The sequence below is a fragment of the Etheostoma cragini genome, chromosome 7 (genome assembly GCF_013103735.1).
Source record: "Etheostoma cragini isolate CJK2018 chromosome 7, CSU_Ecrag_1.0, whole genome shotgun sequence".
NCBI lineage: Eukaryota > Metazoa > Chordata > Actinopteri > Perciformes > Percidae > Etheostoma > Etheostoma cragini.
The window spans coordinates 19,129,931-19,152,754 of NC_048413.1; the positions used below are offsets into that span (position 1 = coordinate 19,129,931).

The 22,824-nt window shown below is 40.2% G+C and overlaps 4 protein-coding genes across 6 annotated transcripts; 2 read left to right on the top strand and 2 right to left on the bottom strand.

Annotated features, from left to right (window-relative positions):
* Nucleotides 1-333: 333 nt before the first annotated feature.
* Nucleotides 334-1,754, bottom strand: LOC117947349 (transcription factor HES-5-like). The gene is made up of 2 exons (XM_034876181.1): nucleotides 1,408-1,754; nucleotides 334-1,312 (listed from the first exon to the last, which is right to left on the bottom strand). The coding sequence occupies exons 1-2, from the start codon at nucleotides 1,474-1,476 to the stop codon at nucleotides 902-904; spliced, it is 480 nt and encodes a 159-aa protein (XP_034732072.1). The 5' UTR covers nucleotides 1,477-1,754; the 3' UTR covers nucleotides 334-901.
* Nucleotides 1,755-3,705: 1,951 nt separating this feature from the next.
* On the bottom strand, nucleotides 3,706-7,275 carry LOC117948193 (taste receptor type 1 member 1). Its single transcript, XM_034877726.1, has 6 exons — nucleotides 7,085-7,275; nucleotides 6,594-6,915; nucleotides 5,744-6,511; nucleotides 5,432-5,650; nucleotides 4,981-5,101; nucleotides 3,706-4,712 (listed from the first exon to the last, which is right to left on the bottom strand). Exons 1-6 carry the CDS (start codon nucleotides 7,273-7,275, stop codon nucleotides 3,787-3,789), a joined length of 2,547 nt encoding a protein of 848 aa, XP_034733617.1. The 3' UTR covers nucleotides 3,706-3,786.
* A 3,204-nt stretch (nucleotides 7,276-10,479) lies between these two features.
* Nucleotides 10,480-16,025, top strand: rprd1b (regulation of nuclear pre-mRNA domain containing 1B). Of its 3 annotated transcripts, XM_034876160.1 has the most exons (8): nucleotides 10,480-10,601; nucleotides 11,011-11,232; nucleotides 12,108-12,240; nucleotides 12,535-12,668; nucleotides 13,545-13,663; nucleotides 13,825-13,951; nucleotides 14,469-14,644; nucleotides 14,936-16,025. In XM_034876160.1, the coding sequence occupies exons 2-8, from the start codon at nucleotides 11,082-11,084 to the stop codon at nucleotides 15,083-15,085; spliced, it is 990 nt and encodes a 329-aa protein (XP_034732051.1). In that variant the 5' UTR covers nucleotides 10,480-10,601; nucleotides 11,011-11,081; the 3' UTR covers nucleotides 15,086-16,025. The 3 variants fall into 3 exon arrangements, with proteins under 3 accessions (XP_034732051.1, XP_034732050.1, XP_034732052.1); XM_034876159.1 differs by having other exon boundaries at nucleotides 10,480-11,232; XM_034876161.1 differs by having other exon boundaries at nucleotides 10,483-11,232; nucleotides 12,108-12,237.
* A 2,789-nt stretch (nucleotides 16,026-18,814) lies between these two features.
* Nucleotides 18,815-22,210, top strand: LOC117947323 (kelch-like protein 10). The gene is made up of 5 exons (XM_034876142.1): nucleotides 18,815-19,163; nucleotides 19,389-19,875; nucleotides 20,514-21,131; nucleotides 21,239-21,388; nucleotides 21,833-22,210. Exons 1-5 carry the CDS (start codon nucleotides 19,045-19,047, stop codon nucleotides 22,166-22,168), a joined length of 1,710 nt encoding a protein of 569 aa, XP_034732033.1. The 5' UTR covers nucleotides 18,815-19,044; the 3' UTR covers nucleotides 22,169-22,210.
* Nucleotides 22,211-22,824: the final 614 nt, after the last annotated feature.

Sequence of the window (22,824 nt, forward strand, 5' to 3'; positions counted from 1 at the left end):
AACATTCCCTCCTTAGATTCAAACCTTTATAAATAAGTAAACATGACAGCATTTATTTGAATTGTACAAACTGTAGTAAATACAGAGCTCATCCCACGGAAATTGTAAAAAATGTCCATGCATTAAAACACATGCACAATTTTCAGTGACCTTGTGTAAAAATAATATTTTTGATTAAAAAAAATATCAGTTGGAATTTATAGATTTACACATGGCAATATGAATTGTATCTGCATTTATCAAAGATCTCCCAGATGGCACTTCTTAGAAAAAGCATCCAATGACACATGAATCATTTCAGATGAAACACACACACACACACACACACAAACACACACACACACACGCACACACACACACACACACACACACACACACAAACACACACATCATCCATCCAACATCCAACTTAAATTTGGATTTCAATAAAATGTGTTTTCTTCAAATTTACACAATGAAATCCTACTTCTTCAACACACAGCATTGACTTACAGTGCCTTACAAAATAATACACAGCATGCACAAATGCCCTGCATTCAGTCAAATACCTTCTTCCTTTATTAAAGGCAAATAAGTCACAGCAGATATGTTCAGTAAACCACTCTACCAATTTGACATACATTTTAAACTTCAGATCAAGTTTACATAGTTTTAGTTACATAAAGAAACAAACACTGACAACAACCTCACTGTGAGGCATGAGGATATACTGTAATATCATTTCACTGAAAGAAACAGTGGTGCACGTGTGCTAAATGATCTCCAGTGTGTGAATTCCTCTTACGTATGTTCTCATCAATATGATGAAATACTAAAAATACTCAGTAAACACATAAGTGAGCAGGCTGGAAACATATCTCCTACATAGTGAGGGAAAGTCCCCTCAGGTCTCTGAGAGTCTCTACCAAGGCCTCCATACAGGGCCTCTGCTGCTGCTGTCCTGCAGCATGGTGGGCCTGAGGGGTGAGCAGACCGGGGAGGAGCTGCTGGCTCTCTGGGTCTGATGGAGCTGCTGCTCCTGCTGCTGGAGGACCTGCAGAGATGTGACAGAGGCCTCTGCGTTGGATCCAGCAGACAGGAAGTGCACCGAGTCCCTCCAGCAGTGAGAGTAGCCCTGGTTGTAGTCGCTCTGACAGAGGCCTGGCTGCAGCTGCTGCCTCAGGAAGCTCACAGTCATCTCCAGGATGTCGGCTTTCTCCAGCTTGGAGTTGGGCTCCTGCTTGTGGAACTCCTTCTCCAGAATGATCTTGAGTTGTTCAATGCAGCTGTTAATGCGATCTCTGCGCATTTTCTCCACAGCAGGTTTTCTCAACTGGAAAAGAAAAGACAGGCAGGTAAGCTCATGATTCAAATTTGAAAAAACACCTTCATACTTTACAAGCCCTTCAAATCCCCTCCAGTACTCACTTTGATGTTGTCTTTTTCAGAGATCCTGATTTGGTGAATAGAGGTGTAGCCGGTTGGGCAGGGAGCCATGTCTGTGCCGGTGATGTTAGCAGCTCCTTCCGGATGGCACTGTAAGCTCTGACCTCTCTGCAGGAGCTGCTCCTCATTTTATAGTGATACATTAGCATAACAAAGCCATGTGGCTCAGGCAGGGCTGGGGTTTGTAACAAATGGGGATACGCATCAATAACTCAGAGGTGAAGCAATCACAGGCTGGCCAGCAGAGATAAAGCCATTCCCAAGATATAAATACATCAAGACAAAAGGATGTGCTGTCAGTCTCTGATCAGGCTGCTTCTTATCTCACTTTCCAGTTACACAGGGGAACACAGGCAGTATCTCCTGATGTGCTCCCAAGGAATAATTAAACAGAATTGAATGCATTGGTGGCATTAAGGTAAAAAGGTATTGGATGTAAGCATGGTATTATTGATGTAATTGTGGGGAACTAGGATATTTCTTCAATTTTGTATTACCGGTTTACTGGTTTGGAATTTCTTTGTACATTTTGTCTCCTTTGCCAAAAGTCTAAAAAAAAATATTATCTTCTGTGGTCACAGTTACAAATGAAGTTTGATTACACATGAGACAATTTTATATAAACGAATAATGGTGTGAGGACTTTAATTGATAAATGCATTATTAATGAAATAAACAGCAAATTCCATGCTACTGCACCAGCAGACTTAATAACATCTAGACTGTGATTTGTTCTTCATAGTTTTTTTGTTTGTATCGTGGGACATCTTGGTTGTCCTGTTGTAGTCTTTTGGAGAAAAAGATGGAACACGTTTTAAATATTGTGTTATGATGTATAATACTTGCAATGGGAAAATGCAATGGATCAGAAAGCTTGCAAAAATAAAACTCCTGAGATCGTCCCCACAACACATTGCTCTGGTCCTTGTTGTACTGACAATAAAACTCTTGCTTGTTCACCCATGGCACACTTCTATTGTTGACCGAGGGTATTAATCCGTGAGAGGACAGAGAGACTGTGGGAAAACCAAGCTTGGACTCTACTCACACAGCTACTGGTCAATGGCGCTGACCTCAACCACAAAAGGCCTTTTTATCTCTCCTCTCAAACAACAGCCAACAGCAGCACTCTGCAGTGTGTGTGTGTGTGTGTGTGTGTGTGTGTGTGTGTGTGTGTGTGTGTGGGTGGGTGTGTGTGTGGGTGTGTGTGTATGAAGAAAGAACAATTGTGCAATGATTTGATATGCAATGAGATGTCTCGATATGGTGCAACACTAAAACCTTTTTTTCTATGAGCAGCTGCCACTTGTTGCCAGATCCTTGGAAACATGATCATATCACTTGTTTTGTCGACTGACATTTATAAACTAGAAAAGCTTTACTGGTCACTTAACAAAATAAAAAATTACAAAAACAACAAAAACAGACAAGGTGTACACTTGTTACTCAAGATTTGATTTTATAGATACTAGTAAGAATAAGAATGATTCTGACACAGCAGACATTTTGACAAGGTACAAAAGGAAAAGTACAGGTGGAAACAATAAAATTAACGATGGCTGAATTCTATGTTCTTGCTTAAGTGTCTGGGTCTTTAATTTGTGCATGATAGCTGAAAACCTGAGCAAAACCTGGTTATTCATATTCCTGCATGATCATAACAGTATCTAGGTGTCTGGTTATCTTTGTGCAGTTTGTGTCTTAATTACCAACCATCTCAGCAACTATGTTCTGTGGCAACAAAGAATGTTCAGTACCCTGGATAAGATGTTTAATTGCGACAGTGTCCTGATTTCCATCAGCGTTCACCAGCTATTGTATCTAGCTCACAACCAGTATAGGGGTTATCCAGTTTTCTGACACCAGGATATGATGATTACATGTGCTCAGATCTAGAATACAGAAAATCTGATCATAACCAAAATTGTGCATGTAAAAACATTCACTTTCATGCACGGGGCAGGGGCCACTTAAGTAGACGAGAGTCATACTTAATGTTATTCATTACATCTGTGTTTCTTTCTGCTATGACAAGTCAAAATTTTTAAAAAGCTTATTGACTCCTACTTTTTAATTTTCTTATCAGTAATATCACACAGTGCTGTATCATGGGACCTGGATCCAGCTGAGTAAGAATCAGCTTCAACCATTAAATCATGGACGTCAAAAGACAGAGACAAAAGTAAAGTTTATTTCTTCTTTTTATTTTCTCCTACTGAGACCGATCTAGTAAAAATATGTGTACACTTACAATTAACCTTTCAAACATAAATATGACACTCAACCTATTTCAATTAGTGTACCTGCTATTCCAGCATGATACAATCAAAGTATTTCTCACCAACTGAAAAATTACAACCTTCATGGTTTGCTCATGGTATACATTTGAATGCAGTTTTGGAAATGGGCAGTGGTGTTCATTTGCGGCCTCCGAACAATAATGTAAATTTTGGGCAGAAAGTAACCTGCCTGGAAGGCCAGGACGCTGAAGAGTATGGCGAACACGTGCGCAGCCATTGTGAATGGGCCTCTGCTGATGAGGTAGATGGTGAAGAAGCTCATCCACGAGACCATGTACACCATGAGACTAAAGGTCACACACTTGGCCTCGTTGTAGTTGGCTGGCAGGTCTTTGCCCATGTAGCTGAAAGAGAAGCAGAGAATGCTGAGCACTGATACATAAGCAAGCTCAAGACCTGCACCAGGTGAGAGTGTGCCACTGCACTCCAACACAATGCTGTCCTCGTAAAAGTTGAGATCCTGGGATGGCTGGGGACTGTCGACGGCCACACGGAACACAGAAATTAGCAAGATGGTAATGGATAGCAGGAAAATGGTATACTCTGGCCCGTGTTTTTTGGTCCACTTGTCATACACTGGCGGCAGCTTGGATGCAAACTTAAAAATGCAGACGACCTGGAGGGAGCGCACAGTGATGCAGGCCAGGCACACAGTGAAGCTTAAGATGAATAGAGGCTGCTTGAGGATGCAAGCCAGAGGAGAAGGCTGGCCAAAATGGCACAAAGAACTCATGGCAGCGACAGTCAGGGCTGCCAGCATCAGGAGGCAGGTGCGGCCTCCGGCAGACTTGGCCACAGGAGTGTTCAGGTTGAGCAGGAGGATTATTGCCGAGCTGGAGGTCATGAGAAGACAGGTGGCCAGAAAGAAGAGCAGGGCAATGGAGAGGGGTGCATTCCAGGCGAGCAGCAGGACGGTCCTGTTCAGACACTGCTCGCTGCTCGGGGGAGCCCACTCCTCCGGGAGACACGGCTGGCATGTAGTTGATTCTGAGGAGGAGAGACAACATAGATGTAAAAGCTAGGCTATGTTTTTGTCCAGCCAGTGTGTAGGAGTTCACATTTAACAGAGCCCCTTTTCAAATGGAGGCTTGCCTCCTTTTGGTACCTGCATGAGGACATAGTATGAGTACTTAGCACCACCTGCTGGTCAACCTCCAACACCAGCTGAAAAATGGTGTGTTGGAGTGATGGTCATTTTCAAACCACTCTACTCTTTCTGTTACTTAGAATAGTTTTCTGGTGTGTCTTATGTTACCACTTTTATTGAGAAATGTAGCAGAGGGGCAGGCCTGGCAGTCGAAGCAGCACGTGTGTAGCCCTGTCAGCAGCTTCTTGTGTCCTCTCGGGCAAGGTGGAGAGCAGATAGACAAGGGCACCTATAGACACAACGGACAGTGTTCAAAAGAGAAACTATATGACGTTGATTTGTATGTAATTAACATTTTAATTTGCAACGTCTGATTTTTATTTTTATTACTGTATATTTCCCTTTAAAAATTCATTTAGTATACATTTGTACCTCAGCTTGGGGTAATTGTGCTCAGGTCTCTTTAAAATCAGGAAAATTCTTTTTACATTATCATTATTTTATTCGTTTATAAACCCTTTGGCAGATTTCTGCTAGTTGCGCCGTATTTGCACTGAACTAAAGAGTTGTTAACCTTTCACACAAACACTTTATTCAAAGATACTCCAATAGGTCGTACTGGTTTTGAATCTCCCGTGTCGTGCCACTTTATTTGATCTGCAACCACTCTGAGCGTAATGGGATTTGGGTTGAAGGAGCCCACCACTCTGATTGACCAGTCAGTCCCCTTCCAAACCCAGGAAACAATGTCATATCCTGTGGGCGGGTTACCATCAATGTCGAAGTACACAGAGGTGTTGCGTAGGGAGAGTCGCACCTTCTTAAGCCACGAGAGCAGCTGAGGTGGAGAGGAAGAAGGAAACATCAGTGCCTAACAAACAAAGTGGTTCTAACAGATTTTCTTCTTTGCAAAAAGTTTATATCTGCTCACCTCCCATGGATAAACCCTCCTCCTTTGGCACTCTCCAGAATCACAACCAAGTGCCTGGTGCAGAGCATGAGCTACAGCATACACTGCCTTATACACATTGAAGGAAGAGGTGATGTCATATTCCTCCAGAGAAACGTTGTTCCTTGCGAGGCTGTACAGGTCAGTGCTCTGTAGACAGTCATTGCCTTGGCTCATGGTTACATTGGAGACTTGGGTGTCACTGTGTTGCAATGAAGCCTCAACTACCTTTCTCTCAAACTCCTCAAAACCAAATATGGCTGCAGATTTGATGGCTACTCCAACCACAGTGCCGATGGTGTGGATCCCAGGTATCCCTGATATGAGAGTAGCCACCGACCAGTCCTCCGACCCAATCCACACCTTACCTGTCACGTTCTGCTCAATGACAAACGGGAAAAAGTCCTTGAGTTTTGACTTGCTGGAGAATACCACAATGGTGTTGACTTTGGTCGTCAGTATGCTTTCCACCATGTTCTCCATGGTCTGGATGGTATCATTGCTGTACGTGGGGATGATTCCTTGGTAGGCAATGCAAATGCCGTACTCTGGTGCTTGCTCGGACAGACTCTGCATACCCTGCAGGCCATAGTCATTGTCACTGCCTAAGAGAGCAATCCAGGTCCAGTTGAAATGGATTAGAAGCTGAATCAAAGCTGCCACCTGGTTCTTGTCGCTGGGGATTGTGCGGAAAAAGGCTGGATATAGGAACTTGTTGCTGAGCATTTCATTTGATGCTTCATAAGATATCTAAAAGGAAGCAAGAGCCTGTGAGGAATGATTCTGCATTGATGCAAGGGCTATGATTTAAACTTTCCAGGTAAGAACTTACTTGTGGTACAAGATAAGCCCCGAGTAAAGCAGCAGGGGTGAAAGTGCTGCTGCTGCTGTCTGGCCCAATTACAGCCACTGCCTTTTGACTGTTGATGTAGTTTGGGTCTCCCTCCGTCTCGGGTGTAGAGGGGCTTTGATACTGCTGCTTCAGCAGGTCCAGTGTGGCCAGGACACTGGCTGGCATGGAGCAGATGTCGTAAAGCTGGTAGCCCAGCTTGACCCCTGGTAAAAGAGGCTGCGGTCCGGTGCTGTTGTTGATTTCTTCCACAGCAAATCTCATGGCTTGCAAAAGGTGAAATCCATGTTTGTTGGGTGTACCTCTAGAAAAGGTAACATGTAAAGAGAGAATGAATAATAGGAATTAAAACATACAAAGTAAAACTCTAGACTCTAAAGTGAAACATATATTTTGGTTTCTTTCACAGCCAGACCACCAGTTGGATGCATTTGATCAGTTGAGATGGAAGTTAACTGTCTAGTATAACTCACTCATTGCATGGTCCCAATGCAGGCAAAGCAGCACTTGGTTCATTTGTGTAGTGAAGAGGAAAGAGTCCAGCAATGGAGAAGTTGCCCTGCAGCTGCAACCCCTGTCCCTGAGAGATGTAATCCAGTTCCCCATCAGCAATCTGCAGCATCAAACAGCCTAAGGAAAGAAACACAGCACCAGACAGATCCATACTTTACTTCCACCTCACACACACACAAAAACAAATAAACACTACTGCTGTGGAAGCGTGTGGAAGCTCAGTGAGGTTTGCAAAAGGAATCTAGGTCTGTTTCTGAAAGTGTAGATTGATAGAGGGAGGGATTAGAAGATCCTGTTTGCATCTTTCCGCGGATTGTTGCTTAAGTGAAGAGTATTTGCATATCAGATTTGTTTGTGTGACTGTAGAGTTTCCCTCTCATTAAAATAAAATGTAATAAGCCTTTAAAAGGGAGACCTGTTTTTCTTTTTCGATTAATCTTTCACAAATGACATACAACTGTAAACCAAAGCAAACACAGACCATAAAGCTGCTAATTCCATTCATGAAAGCTGTTAAAAAAACAATTTTGAGCACTTTGCCTTATTAGAATCCCTTTTGAAGGATTTATGGCTGGTCCAGGATCAGCCCTATAACCCCCAAACTCTGTCACTAAGCAATCGTAATGACGTCAGTGTTGGTGCTTACCCATTAGCCATTGTCCTTTGAGACTGTATTGGTGTGACACAGGCTTTTACCTCGCCCATCAATCAGTTGAATAACTTCCTCAATGCACAGTGGATGTTGCTGTTGTTGCTGTTGTTGTTGTTGTTGTTGTTGTTGCTGTTGTTGTTGTTGTTGTTGCTGCCACAAATTTCAACCGCAGGCATAGCAGCATAGGCAGAGTATGCTACATGAAGACAAATTGGACAACACTGTGTGCTCTCTAATCTCGGTCGCTGAATGTGTGAAACAAGTAGGCCTGTGCAATCAAAAAAAACTAGAAAACAATCACAAACAGCAGTGACACCTGGCTATTTCTAAAAAAATATGGTGGGTGGGCATGTTTTAATATCTCATCATGTAAAAAAAGGCCTGTCTCTCACAAACCGAGGAAGCAGTGTTAAAATCAAATGTGACTCCAGATTCCCTCGCCATCAGTCTTTTCCATGTATACCTTTTCAGTGGCATTCCATTGCTTGGCAACAGCCTGGCCCCTTTTTAACTTCCTGTCAGTTGATGCCATTCACATACACTGCAACAGGAAATCAACTTGGGTCAATTTAGAATGTTTACATCTGCGCAAAGGTATATTAGATATTTTCACTTTTCATAACAGGTAAGGCACAGGTGTAATTGATTGACTGAACATAAAAAATACTGAATCACAGGAAGCTGAGCTAGTTTCAGGGTCCTGGTGTGGTGCATGATGCCTCACTAGTACAGCTCACTAGGACAGTTAAATGCAGGGATGGTAATGTTGAAAAGATTGCAAGATTTGAAATGGCATGTTCTCTGGGCTCCGTCCCACACAGACGTGCACAACCACCACTGCTTCTCTGCAGTAGAGAATGGACCCCAATTTTACTTCATATATAATTCACCTGTATAAGCAACATTTAATAATATGAGTAAAATAATAACATCTTATTTTTATGTTAACTTCTGTTTATTTTGATTGATCTTAAAAAACATATAGGCTATATATAAAATGAATCATAAGGGTAGAGTACACACAGGGGGGCAATGAAACATTTCATTGGTTCTTTAGTGTCACAAACCATGTAACAAAGATGGTGGGTGCTTTTACAGGAATACAACAGCAATGATGGAACTTTATCGCTTTTTTTTCTGAGCCCACATGTTATTTTTTGGCTTTTAGGGTGTAAATACCATTGAAACAATTTGAAAAAAGAGTATTCATTGGAAATAGTTACCAACCTTTCCTTAAATGTAACTGAGTCATTGTTTTCAAAGAGAATGCCACTTGTTGAGCCCCTGGAGGGAAATTCTCCTTCACATTCCCTTGCAATTTATATACTATGTTTTTTTTTATTCATTTCTACATGTGTAAATAAAGACATTAAGAACATTTATTTCACATCTGCTTTTCTTGTTATGTCGAATCAAAATGTCTTCTGTGAAAAAAGATCTGTTGTCCATGCTGGCTCATTGCAAGGTTTACTGGGAAACTAAAAAAAAATATTAATAATTAGTGTTTGTCATTTTTGTTACTGTAAAATGTCCTGGAGGAAAAGGTTTGTGCAGGTGTAGCTGAATTTGCATTTTGGTTGAAATTTGAGGTTCATTTTGTTAAACACACCTGTTGTACTAACATACAATTTGCCTGATACTCACCTGCGTGCAGGACCCAAACCCATTGCTTTGATAGGAATATTGTGCATTTTGTCAACCACAGCATTCTGGAGGCAAATATACATGTAAATGTAAAAGTCAGTACAAACACACATATTTGATTGAAAATATTTGCATCGTAAAGCTTTCCTCAACTGAAAAAGTACTTGGTGGCCGCTTTCATGATAATTTCTATGATAACATGCAAGTCATGCATCTGATTTAATTTAGTGTTTCAGAAAGTTTTCACAGTGTCAGAATACCTGTTCATTTATCATCAGTGACAACTTATATCTAATTATTTAAATAATCAATTCATTACTTTGTTTTGGAGTTAATGGAACAAAACAACATTCAGGTACAGTATGATGAAAAAAGTTTAATTAAAAGTTTTAAAAAACCATTACATTATTAATTAAGAAGAAGAAAAAATAACTAACCAAAAGAATGAATAAACTACATTTTAACTTCTAATTCATAAATCAAGGTACAGTATTGATGTATCCCCGAATTACAGTATATACTGTATGAAATTTTTTCATCAAATACAAAGTCATTTAATCTGTTTTTGCTGTGTTGCTTTTATTAAACATGAACTACAATACAGATAGGCATTGTAACCTTTCCATAAGATCATCTCTTAATGCAAGTCAAACCAGCTATTAAGCTAACTGAAATAAAACCATGCCAATCTCTTGGTATGGTGAAGGGTAAGTGATGATGGGGGGCTATTTTAATTTCTAAAGACCAAGGGAACATTATCAGGATGCATTGTTTTAAGGAAAACATGTATTTAATTACAATACATTGTCCATTCACATAGAAAATTGGTGTCCTTAAAAGGTTGGAATTTCCTAATTTTATTTTAATTAAGGCATTAAGATCAATTTCCAAAGGATTTTCTTTTATTCCTCTTTTTAATCAACTTTAGCATGGGTGTGTAAACGTATTCAAGCCACTGTACTACAAACATACAAAATACAAATTTGTATCCCTGGATACAGGGTACATGTGGCATTGCTGTATAATCCACGAATATGCCTACAGGGGCTGGCTGTCCATGGGGTGCCGGGCTCCGCCTGCGTCACTGCTGTGCGACGCACATGTCGAGGTGAAAGTGCAAGCTGCCATTTTTTCGAAGGAATCCTGAATCCTATTCCTGATTAGACAAGCAAAGACAAACTGTGAGTCTCACCGTCACTTTTTAGCAGTTTAGTTTAATCTGTTTGCGTACTGAAGACATACTCTACACGAATATTGCAGAAGCTCGGTTTATTTTAACCCGGGTTAAATCGCAGGCTTAGCCCAGGGCTGCACCGGGCTGCAGATGGCTGCTTAGCTCGGCTAGCTAACGTTAGCTGTGGCTGTAAACAAACACTACAGATAGCGAAGAAACAGCAGCTGGTAAACTAGTTGGTTTTTTTCAAGTTTGTCCAGTAGATGTGGTCGATAATTAAGTTAGAGAACAAGCTAACGTAACGTTAAGACGTAACGTTAGGTGGAGCGTGCGGAAGGAGGCAGTTTGAAGCTGCATGTCTGCAGGGTAGCGACACAACTTCAGTTTTGATGACATTGCGAGTTTCTCCAAACTAGGTCGGAGCTCAGTTTCTTTAGAACGGGTCCGGGTCAGTCGGGTCGCGGGGAAACACACACTTAATACCGGCATGTCGTCCTTCTCCGAGTCGGCCCTGGAGAAGAAGCTGACGGAGCTGAGCAGCTCGCAGCAGAGCGTCCAGACTCTCTCTCTGTGGATCATCCACCACCGCAAACACTCGGGCCTCATCGTCAAAGTGTGGCACAGAGAGCTGAAAAAAGGTAAGAACTGTCAGTGCTGATCGTTGCTGCAACGTATGCACAAAATGTTAATTTAGTGCGCCAAAACAAGATATTAGTTCCGTGAAAGATGAGGTAATGTATTAATGTGGCCGGATAGCTACTACAAGTTGTAGTTTACAGCAGTGGTGGCAAATACTACTAATGGACCACACTGAAAATACTCAACTACAATCTAAGGTCCTGCATTCAAAACCTTACTTAAGTAATTCAGTAAGTACCCTCTGCAATATGTGCAGAAATATCACAAGTTAGAGTACTCACTGTGCAGTCAAATGTTCCCAGTCAGTGTTTTGCTAACATGCTGTTTCTAGATTAATATTACTGGTGCATTAATGTGTACTGCTGTAGGTGTTTAAGGTTGTCCTCATTTTAACTCCTCTATATACTGTTGGGTAGTTTAGTCTAAAGCAATGCATCATATTCTAAAAGTAAGAAAAAGGCACCTTAAAACACAACACATCACACTTCGTCAAAAACAGGTCATGTTGACCCGCCTTGGTATTATTGAAGGTGTATTCTGTTTTTGAATGGCTGGACAAATCTGCGATTCAGATGTTTTTAACCTAGTTAGATCAGGATGGAGAGCATAGACCAAAAACCTATTGCTTTTTTAGTAAAGAGGCATAACTTAATCTAAAAAAAACTGTTACTCCACTATGACTATTGCTACATTGACAAAACATACTGGAAAAAAATTGCTGAAGTGCAGTACACAGGTAGGTTTAATAAAACTAATACAACAATATATTAAACTTAACTGCAAACTAATTTAGAGTGCATTTTCCTTTACTTTTGATGTAGTATAAAAGTGATTTTAAATCTTGAAAATATCATGATTTTATGTAACCCTCCAGCTAAAAGCTCCAGGAAGCTGACATTCCTGTATCTGGCCAATGATGTCATCCAGAACAGCAAGAAGAAAGGGCCTGAGTTTACCAAAGACTTTGAGACTGTCCTCGTCGATGCCTGCTCCCATGTTGCCAGGTAGTTGTGATGTTACCATTCTATGCTTTTATACTCCTTCAAATAAGTGTGTGTGGGTGTGTGTATGTTTGTGTGTGTTTGTTGGGACGTAGGTGTCTCACACTAAGTGGGCTAAAACAATAGGCTAACGGTAAATATAACAAATTTGGTACAATCGTCTGGCAACAAAACACTGTTTCACAAATTTGCTACGTTTTCTTGAAACATTGTTTTTTCCTTTTTTGAAGTGTAAAAATTCTCTTTTTAATCAATCTTCTCTCTTCTACTACTGTACTCTACTGTCCCACCCTCCTGCAGTGAAGCCGACGAGGGCTGTAAAAAGCACATGGAGAGACTGCTGAACATCTGGAAAGAGAGAGCACTCTACAGAGGAGACTTCATTCAGCAGCTCAAACTAGCCATAGACGACTCTAACAGTCCCAGGCCTTCAGGTTAGATGACTATTAGGTCATTTGTTTGTTACACCATTACATTTATATGAACAGTATTGGCCATTGGGTGTGTGATACCACAAAATTTGGATTTGTTCTGATGCCAAGTAAAATCAGCGACAGGAACACTAATACTGATACTAACACTTGTTATTAATCAAAGCAGTTAATGTACTATTCAGTGTAGGGAAGTATGTATTGATTCATGTGGTAAATGCATCGTTAATAGGCAGCTTTTCAATATATTTTAATTGCCACTATAAAGTATCAGTAGTACTGTTACTTAAAGTGCTCATATTATGCTCATTTTCAGGTTCTGAAAATGAGTCTTCAGTCTGTGAACAGTGTTTTCTGTTGGAGATGTTAAGTCCCTTTGGACCGGACTTTGGGATTTTTCACTTTAGAAGCCTATTACATGCACAGAAAAACAAAGAAACAAAAAGGAAAGGGAAAGCGCCAAAAAGCATAAAATGAGCCCTTTAAGGTGTCGATCTGCTAACCCCTAGTATTTGTTGCTTCAGACCTTTTATACTGATCCATAACGCACAGTATGGTAGACAAATCCTGTAAACTGTAAGGGTGTTAGTTTACGTATTGTGGGAGGCTTTGACAGTCATAACTATTCTCGTTTTGTTAGAGATGGAATTGCGTGCTGATGACTTAATTTAAAAATAATATCTAAATCAAGTGGAATAGCTTTTTACACTCAAAAGATCATACAAATGCAAACAATTGCTTTTAATTTTTTGGTGTTGTGAAAAGGCCAATTTGTTTTATGCAGTTGTCTCATCTATAGTGTAATATGTAGGTTAAACTACATCATTTAGTTATATTGATATGTTTTTTCTGTTTTGGTCTCCAAACTTGACTTTGCAGAAGAGAAAAAGGCTGTGAAACGCAGCTATCAGAAGATCCAGGAAGAGGAGGATGATGAAGATGACGACTACAGAAACCACATCTCCCCTCACAACTCGGACATCTCTGCAACTCAACTGGTAGGATGTTTTTGCGTTGCTTTTGTTATTTTTTTTCGCTTTTGTTGCTCACCCATCCTTTCTACCTTCCTCTCATTCTCCAGTTTTATTTAACCTCCTCTTTGACTCCTAACTTTCTCCCTCTATTTCCTTTAAACACACTCTGACACACACACTTTCAGACAGAGGAGCTGGTGAAGGCCCTACAGGACTTGGAGAATGCTGCATCAGGCGACGCAGCAGTTCGTCAGAAGATTGCCTCGCTGCCGCAGGAAGTCCAGGACGTTTCCCTGCTGGAGAAAATCAGTGGTAAGATCTGAGAGCTCAGCTTATTCTCAGGATGGATGTGCACTGTTAATCTTTCCTTGTTATTAAAACATGCTTCTAAATTAAATTTTTTGTTAAATGTTAAAATTCCTTATGCAATTTCTTCATCATTAAAATCAGATGCATAGATAATGCAATAACAAAAGTAAAATGATTTGGCTCTGAAAAAATAACAAACAAATTCACTCACAGGCAATGGAAAGTCAAATAAGTTGAGCTTGAAAGAGCTTTAAATAAAGCAATGCAAACAGTGTTGAAGGTAAAATATAAACAAGTAAGAATTGTTAGACAGGGGTTATGGCAATTAGCTTCCTACAGATAGTAACTTTATTCAGTTTACACAGCAATATCCTATACATGATGTTAAAAAAAAAAAAATGTATGAGCCAAAACTAACAAAGTAATTTTTAGTAATATACCATTGTAAAAGAGCCCTGTACATAATGAAAATAAATGGCATATTCTGTGACGTTAACAACCCGCTTTGGCACCAATCTAGACAAGGAAGCGGCAGACAAGCTGTCAGAGACGGTGGACGAAGCGTGTTTGCTGCTTGCTGAGTACAACGGCCGACTGGCTGCAGAGCTAGAGGATCGCAGGCAGCTTGCCCGCATGCTGACTGAATACATCAACAGCCAGAAGGAGGCGCTCATGGAGAGAGAGAAGAAACTAGAGGCAAGGCCCCACATACACAAATACAGCAGTCGACAACATGTTTTCATATTTCAGAAATTACTGTAGCACAGTATAATAACAAGTAAAAAAAAAAAAATACTAGAAAAATAATAATTGTAATAAACCTTAATTATCTTTTTAAAGCCACATTCTGTCACCAAAATGTGTTTCAAACATGTCAGAAAGCTGCAGTAACAAGGTCTTTTTGAAGCAATATTGCAATAACTGTAATTTGTATATGAGTAACAATATTTAGCTAACAACTGTGCTCTGTCGTCTTTACCGCTGCAGGAATATAAGCAGAAACTGGCGAGGGTGACCCAAGTTAGGAAAGAGCTAAAGTCCCACATCCAGAGTCTCCCTGACCTCTCTCTCCTACCCAACGTGACCGGGGGTTTGGCCCCGCTCCCGTCAGCCGGAGACCTCTTTTCTACCGACTGAGAGGTCTCTGCCCAGAAAACCTAGACCGATGCCCCTCCCCAACCAAACCCAGCCCCACGTTTGATTAACAGAAAACTTCCAGCTTTGTCACCAGGCAGAGGATACATGTGGTCAAACCTCTCTTGGCAGCCAGCTCACCTGCTAACTCCAAACCTGCAGGACAAGAGGGAGGAAGGGACATTTAAAGCAAGGTTTGGTGAAGTCAAAATGCTTTGGAGAGGAAAACAGAGACTCTGTCAGCCTGGAGTCTTTCCAGCAGTTGCTCAATCGACAAGGATTCCACTCCACCAGCTTGGAACGACTTTGTTTGTTTCCCATTTGTTTTTATTATTTTTTAATGCTGGAAATGTCAGTGATCTAAGAAGAGGGGCGGGGTAAAGAAGCAAAACTTAGACAGACATGAATGTTTGCTGTCAGGACATGTCTTTCTGTGTGGTATATGGTGGATTCAGTAAGCAAAGGTGGGCCGCTTGCTCTCACAATTCTCAGAGATTGTGACTACACTGTGAAGAGGATTTACCATTAATTAGTTTTTTTTTTTTTTGGTTTTCAGTTGGTGGCTTTTTGTAACCCTTAGGCAGTTTTTATGTGTTTGTAAAATTAGAGAAGATATCAGATTGGGTTCAGTGTATGTTGCTTGTTGAAACAACATTGTCAGAAGCTGCTAGTCAGCACTCAAATTTCAGTAACACTTCATAGAGATGGTGATTAAATTTTGTCCTCATAGTTAAAATCAAAGGACATGATCTGGAGTTTGTGTCCCCATTTGCAAGTGTTTTTTCTCATTAACAGACTAAAACTTTGCAATTCAAAGTTCCTGTTTGTTTTCACACATTCTTTTGAACTTTAAATATGGTAATTATGTAATAAGTGTGTACTAGACAAAGTTTGAGTTTTTCAAATAAATCCTGGAAGTTTGAGGAAACAATTCAAAACAATGTTTGCTTTCCAACAAACTACCTGGTCTGTAATTGTATTAAACCCTAACACTCACAATATCTTCTAAAGCCGCTTACACATGCTCTGCAGTAAAATTGTGACTTAGGGCGCACAGCAGAGCTGCAAAGCGCAGCGCAGGTATATGTTTTCATTGCTTCTGGCATTGGTTGTGCCCTGAAAGGTCAGTGGCAACAAGGTCAAAGTTGAAATAGTTGAAGTGAACTTTGCACACAGCTCTCGGCGGCAATTCCGAGCAGTGTGCGACGCCAAGGGTAACGCTAGTTGGATGGCAACGCTCTCCCCATAGGAAAACAATGGATCGCCCAGCGCAGAGCGGTTTTGACTCGGATAATGTCTAGAGCAAAAAGGTAAGAAATTTGAAAACCAAAGTATATTAAAGTTTAATTTTTTTTTTAAGTCTGTGTATAGCTGGGTAATATGGAAAAAGAAAGTTCTAGATAAGTGACCAGATAAAGTTCTTTAATTAATCACAATGCGTTTTGGTATAAGAACAAACATGGGAAGTAATGTAAAATGGACTGACATTTCCAGCTATTAAATTTAAAATTTGTGTTTAATGATTCACAATATTAACTTCCTACAATATTAAAATTATGAATAATTTATACAAATTGTTCAGTCCTACCTCTTTGTAGATGTTTAGGGATGACTAAAAAGTAGCAGCAACAAATTGACCTCTGCACTCCCTTTCTCAGTTTTTCTTTTCTTTTTTTTAAATGAGCTATACCACATTACAAATCCTTTAATTGAGATAAGGTCAGGAAGTGTAAGTTTTTTCCCAAATCATTTTTTAGGCCAGAACAATATGTATAATTTGTTAAGCTCATATTTTATTTTCAGTTGTCTTGTAGACTAAATACTCATCGGAATGATGAATGTTTATGGCTCATGTTGCTGATGAGATGAGTGCTTTTAAAAAAGAAGACTGTTGCTGTAACATACCTGCTGATTCTACAAGCTTGGGCGAGAAATGGTGCCGCAAAATCCTTTTTAGTAAACTCTCGGATTGATTGGTGTCTTCCAGCACTCTGGTACAACATTTTCAGACGGCATGTAAAAATGTGAATCAAAGCAGCGTTTGTGAAAAGAAAGGTGTTGATGTAATCATTTCAGTCATTGGTGTAGTCGCAGAACAGATATGTGGGTCTGATTTTGGGGCGTTAAAATTACACCCAATGTGAAACTTTCTGTGGCTTCGGATGTTAAAAAAAGTTTAAAGAACAGAGAATAGTTTTATTTTTTACCCATTATTTGCTTCACTCTTGATTAAAATATGATTTACAGGGAATTAATGATAAAAAAAGTGTCCAATGCAACCACTGCATGTCAAGAACAGTGGTAGAATGTAACTAAGTACACTTATCAAGTACTGTACTTTGCTAATCTGTAATCTGACAACTTTAGTTACTAGTTACTTTAGAAAGGAAAATGTTTGCACACAAAACACGTAGTTTATAAAATACGTTTTACAATAAATTAAACTACTTAGTTGAGCTGAAATCATTCTCTGATTTAGCAGTTAGTTGATTGACAGAACTGTCTGGATAGTTACTAAAATGTGAGGATTTGTCTTCATTGTGTACTTTTACTTGTAATACTTTAATTTTCCTGATGATACAATTTCAATGCAGGACTTCTACTTTCAACAGAGTATTTTTTTACAGTGTGGTATTAATACTTTTACTTAAGTAAAGGATCTGAATACTTCTTCCACCACTGGTCAAGAAGGTTTCCAGCAACATTTTGACCCAGGTGTGCTTTACTGTAGATATTAGTTAGATCTTTTCTTACCTAGCTTGCTGTGTGGCATGTTTCTCTCTGCAGAATCATGCTGTACTAGCATGACTCTACCAGTAGGAGTAGTGCTTTTCTGTAATGAAAGTGATTCAGTGGATGGCAATAAACTGGAACCATTTGAGCATACGTGTATTTTATTTATAAAAGTCATTATAAAAGGGATATATAATTCTGCAAGAAAACACAGACAGTTTCCTGTAGGCTTTCTGTCTTATTACTTTTTTTTAGTTTCTGCCCTTTATAAACCTGTTATACAGTATGAAATGAAAAAGTGAATACAGTAGATTTCTACATTAGGTGACAGTCAGACATATACATTATGCTTGTTCCCGACAGCTACTGTACATGGTGCACACACAGTGCAAAAACTCAACTATTTTTTAGAGATGCACCATTACTGACATACATTCCAGATATACTGTCCATCAATTTGTACACATTTCCCTAGAGCTAGGTCTCACAATATCAGTAATAATTTGACGTCAGCATAATAATCATACATAAGTTTTTAATGAGGGGAAGAGTTGGTTAAAATGCATCAGTGATGAGGGAAGGTACAGTAGTGTGAATGATAGTAATAGATTTAAAAATGTTTGAAAAGTGTTTCAGATCAGCATTGTATGTCTGTGGATTAACAGCTAAACAAACCATAGCCATGCCACATCTCACTTCTTTCATTGTGAAATTGAGAAATCAACCTGTAATGGTTGTGTGGTGCTTCAGGGATTACCTACACACAACCAACCACAACAGTAAACTTTGATTTTAAACTACTCAGATGGTTGTGCATAATGCCGCCTATGGTTTTTGAGACAGTATGCTGTACCAAAAGTCAGGGTCAGAGGTTTCTGCCTGCTAAAAGAATTTTTTCCTTGTCGCCATGACACCAAATGATCTTGGGGGGAATTGTTGGGTCTCTGTAAATTATAGTGGGGTCTACATCTACTCTACTCTTGTTACTGGTCTACTTAATTGAATCGACCATAGACAGCTTTAAATTGTTTATCTATAGAACTTATCATTGGAATGGTGGGTGATGTTCACATAAGATTCTGTAAGGTCATAATGAGCCATTCTAGAATCTAGAATATTGGTTGTGGAAGTATAAGTATTACACACAACTAGAAGCACTTGTTGAGAGTCAGGAGAAAAACCTGTACCTAAGTTGTAAGGAGTAACAGTCTTCATACAGAAGAGTAAAGATGTCGGTGTATAATGAGCTCCGTCTGGAACAAGAGCTTTGTGATGCGGTGATCAGAGTGGACAATGTTGAATTTCCCACGCACAAAATCATCCTCTGCAACTGCAGCCCGTACTTCAAGTAAGTGAGTTGTAGGATGTTAACAAGGGGAAGCTGCTGGATTTCAAGTTGTGCATGATTTAAAAAGGAGAGAACCACCTTACAAATCACAACCCATATATCTATGCAGTGGCTGGATGCACCTAATGGGTTTTTTTCTTTATTATGTTATTATACTACGTGTGAAAAAGAAGGAAAAATGCAGACCACTTAATTTTGAAACCCTTGTTTTTTCCTGTTTCACAGAGCCCTTTTTACCCACTGGTCAACCCCAGACAGTCGGGTCTTTGACATTCCCAATTTGTCACCTGACACGATGAAGCTCATCATTGAGTTTGCCTACACTGGCTTTGTTCCTGTGACACAAGACATTGTACAAGAGCTTTTTATTGCAGCGGACCGGTTCAATGTAGTGGGCATCATACAGGCCTGCTGTGACCTCTTGGAGAAGCAGCTGACCCCACAAAACTGCATCGGCATCTGGTGGTTCACAGACATCTATTACACCCCTGAAATGAACCACAAAGCCTTCCTTTACATGCTGTATCACTTTGAGGAGATTGCTGCCACCTCAGAAGAGTTCCTGCAGCTCTCTGCGCAGGAACTTGCCAAAATCATTGCAGATGACCGACTCAGTGTGAAGCATGAGAATACTGTGTTTAGGGCTGTCCTTCGCTGGATCGCTTACGCAACTGAGGAACGCAAAGAAAACCTCGCTCTGCTTTTGTCCAATGTAAGTGAGGAATGAACAATTACACAAAAGTCAAAACTGAGACCATAATGCATTGAGTCCCATTCCAGACCAAGCAACAAGTTGTGTTTTCTCTTTACAAAAATGCAAAAGGCTTAATGAGTTAGTTAAGAAGAAGAGAGATGTAAATATATCTGCGCAAGCTCTATTGTAGGATTACAATGAATCTAGTAATAGACGTATGACAAATGTTTCCTTTACATTTTGGAAGACTTTTGTAGGCTGTAAAAATGATGTGGTGAGAACCAAGACAGGTCTGAATTTGAGCTAAACAACAATCTACAACTTTTTGGTTAAATTAATAAATTACAGTAACTGGTGTGAGTTAAGGTTGAACAATCCCCAGATGAGCAATGTAAAGAAAATTGGACTATAATGTGTTTATAATCTAAATAATCTAAAAGTCTTTTCAGATAAGACAGATACTGGATGTTTCTAGGCAAATATCAATATTTGTGTGTGAAGAAAAATCCAGTACAATGTATTGGCCAATGTTAATTTTAGTATTTTTTGTAGTACAATATGTTAGTACATGTGATTATATTAGCAATGTCAAAGTATTAGTTGGAATCCATTTTATACAATTTAATTCCAACTTCTGTCCTCATGTCTCTGTGCAGGTCAGGCTGGCTTTAATGAGTCCAGAATACATCACAGACAGTGTGAGCGACAATGAACTGGTGAAGGCAAGTAAAGATTGTCGACCGATTCTTCTAAGGGCCCTGGAGGCCATGCTTGACCTGCGAACAGAGGGACTCTCTGATTCTATTTCCTATAACCCTTTGGCCCGCTCACGACTGCCCTCTGCCATCCTGTTAGCTGTTGGAGGCTGGAGCGGAGGCAGTCCCACCCATGGTATTGAGGCGTACGATGTCCGTGCTAACTGCTGGGTCAATGTAACAAACGAGGAGGAGGCTCCTCGGGCCTACCATGGCACCATTTTCCTCGATGGATCAGTTTATTGTGTTGGTGGTTTCGATAGTGTGGAGCAGTTCAGCTCTGTGCACAGGTTCGACCTGGGCACACACACCTGGCAGGAGGTTACACAAATGCATTCGAGTCGCTGCTATGTCAGTGTAACCGTGATGGACGGGTGCATATATGCCATGGGAGGTTTTGATGGACATGATCGACTCAGAAGTGCTGAGCGCTATCAGCCCAATATCAACCAGTGGATTTTAATTGCGCCCATGCACGTAAAGAGGAGTGATGCCAGCTGCACATCCCTCCATGGAAAGGTGGGTGGTGTCAAAGAGCAGCTCTTTAAACAGAGATTGGTTAATGTTGTTCAATACTTCAGTGGAAGTCTTAAAAGATTACTTATTACCACTTTAATTCTCTCCAGGTGTACATTTGTGGTGGCTTCAATGGGAGCGAGTGCCTGTCATCGGCTGAATGTTACAACCCAGATACCAACCAGTGGACACTGATTGCCTCCATGGCCAGCATGCGCAGTGGAACTGGGGTCATTGCCTATGCAGACCATGTCTTTGCGGTAAGCACGTCTTCACACCGCTGATTCTCCCATCAAAACACAGAAACACTTTGAGATTTCGAGGCATGAAAAGATGTTGTTGTCAACATGTGCTTTGGGGAAATTGTAATGACCCTTTTCTGATAATTTCAAAATTAAAATTTACTTTAGTTGCCGCCCTATATAGACAATAGTAATGCACTAAACAAATGCAATGTCTTCAAGAACTCATAGTAACCTCTTTTGTGTGGGTTTCAATGGACAGTTTTAATGAAAAACAACTTTGTGCAAAACAGTAATTCTTGTAATATTTTGGATGGAAAGTTGTCAAATCTAAAAACAGCCAGAAAATATTAACAGTTTTCAGATTCAGAGTGCTGAGTAGGCTATGAAATGAGAAAGAAAGAAAGAAAGAAAAATAGTTTAGTAATAATAAGACTTTATATTTAAACTTTTCTCTTAAAGGTTGGTGGTTTCAATGGAACCAGTCGTCTACACACTGCTGAGGCCTACAACCCCCACACCAACACCTGGCACGCTGTGCCCTCCATGCTGGGCTCTCGAAGTAACTTTGGCATCGCAGTGATCGATGACCGTCTCTATGTGGTCGGGGGCTTCAACGGCTTTACCACCATCCCACACGTTGAGTGCTTTGATGTTGAAACTGGTGAGTGGTCTGATGTCCGTGACATGGAGCTCTCCCGCAGCGCCCTAAGCTGCTGCGTGGTGTACGGACTCCCCAACTTGGCCGAGTATGCTGCCCCTCATCACTCCCTGCACTCTCTGGATGAAGTGGAATGAGGAAAATCCACCTCACTATGAGCTGTATTGTTTTGTGAATAAATGTCTTTATGCATCAAATTACAGCAGTGCTTCTGTAACTCCAGTAATAACATTTAATAAAATGTTCAGTTTTTGTGACTCAACTTTATGTTATGGGGCCATTAATGGTCCACTGTGAGTTTTTACCTCCCTGCTGAATGGTAAAAAAGAAACAAAAAACATTTTTCCTTGGAGAAGTGTCAGAATACCCCAAAAACAGTCAAAGTGCAGACAAGCAGACAATGTTAGACCGTGGGGACAACAGCTGCTCTTCTTTACCCACGGACTGGTCAGGGTAACCTCAGTGCAGCGCAGGTTGTTAGTCTGCCAGCTGGGGACTGAGGATAGGAAGGAGAGACAGAGTTCCCTTGCTTCTGCTAAACAGTTGAAATAATTAGCTTTGCTAAGAGTAACGATTTATGGATTTATTCAACTCCTCACTCTCATCTGAACTTGTTCCTGATTATTTTTTAAATGGCAGTAGTACAACATCTAGACTCTGATTTTTTTCCGGCCACTCTCAAAACTGCCATTCCTCGCAAAGGTCTTAAAAAAATTGTAGCAGAGCATATCATTTCTTTTAGGAATATTCATGGTCTCTTTGAGAAGTTTCAGTCGGGTATTAGGGTAGGTTA

Bases quoted from the DNA above. Each gene is read 5' to 3' on its own strand.
- LOC117947349 (XM_034876181.1), bottom strand. From the start codon at position 1,476: ATGGCTCCCTGCCCAACCGGCTACACCTCTATTCACCAAATCAGGATC. The intron at 1,313-1,407 runs GTGAGTACTGGA...TTTCTTTTCCAG, and splicing joins CTGAAAAAGACAACATCAAA to TTGAGAAAACCTGCTGTGGA.
- LOC117948193 (XM_034877726.1), bottom strand. From the start codon at position 7,275: ATGGATCTGTCTGGTGCTGTGTTTCTTTCCTTAGGCTGTTTGATGCTG. The intron at 6,512-6,593 runs GTAAGTTCTTAC...GCTTCCTTTTAG, and splicing joins GGGCTTATCTTGTACCACAA to ATATCTTATGAAGCATCAAA. The intron at 4,713-4,980 runs GTAACATAAGAC...TCTCCTCCTCAG, and splicing joins TACATTTCTCAATAAAAGTG to AATCAACTACATGCCAGCCG.
- rprd1b (XM_034876159.1), top strand. From the start codon at position 11,082: ATGTCGTCCTTCTCCGAGTCGGCCCTGGAGAAGAAGCTGACGGAGCTG. The intron at 12,241-12,534 runs GTTGTGATGTTA...ACCCTCCTGCAG, and splicing joins TGCTCCCATGTTGCCAGGTA to TGAAGCCGACGAGGGCTGTA. The intron at 12,669-13,544 runs GTTAGATGACTA...TTGACTTTGCAG, and splicing joins TAACAGTCCCAGGCCTTCAG to AAGAGAAAAAGGCTGTGAAA.
- LOC117947323 (XM_034876142.1), top strand. From the start codon at position 19,045: ATGTCGGTGTATAATGAGCTCCGTCTGGAACAAGAGCTTTGTGATGCG. The intron at 21,132-21,238 runs GTGGGTGGTGTC...AATTCTCTCCAG, and splicing joins GCACATCCCTCCATGGAAAG to GTGTACATTTGTGGTGGCTT. The intron at 21,389-21,832 runs GTAAGCACGTCT...TTTCTCTTAAAG, and splicing joins ATGCAGACCATGTCTTTGCG to GTTGGTGGTTTCAATGGAAC.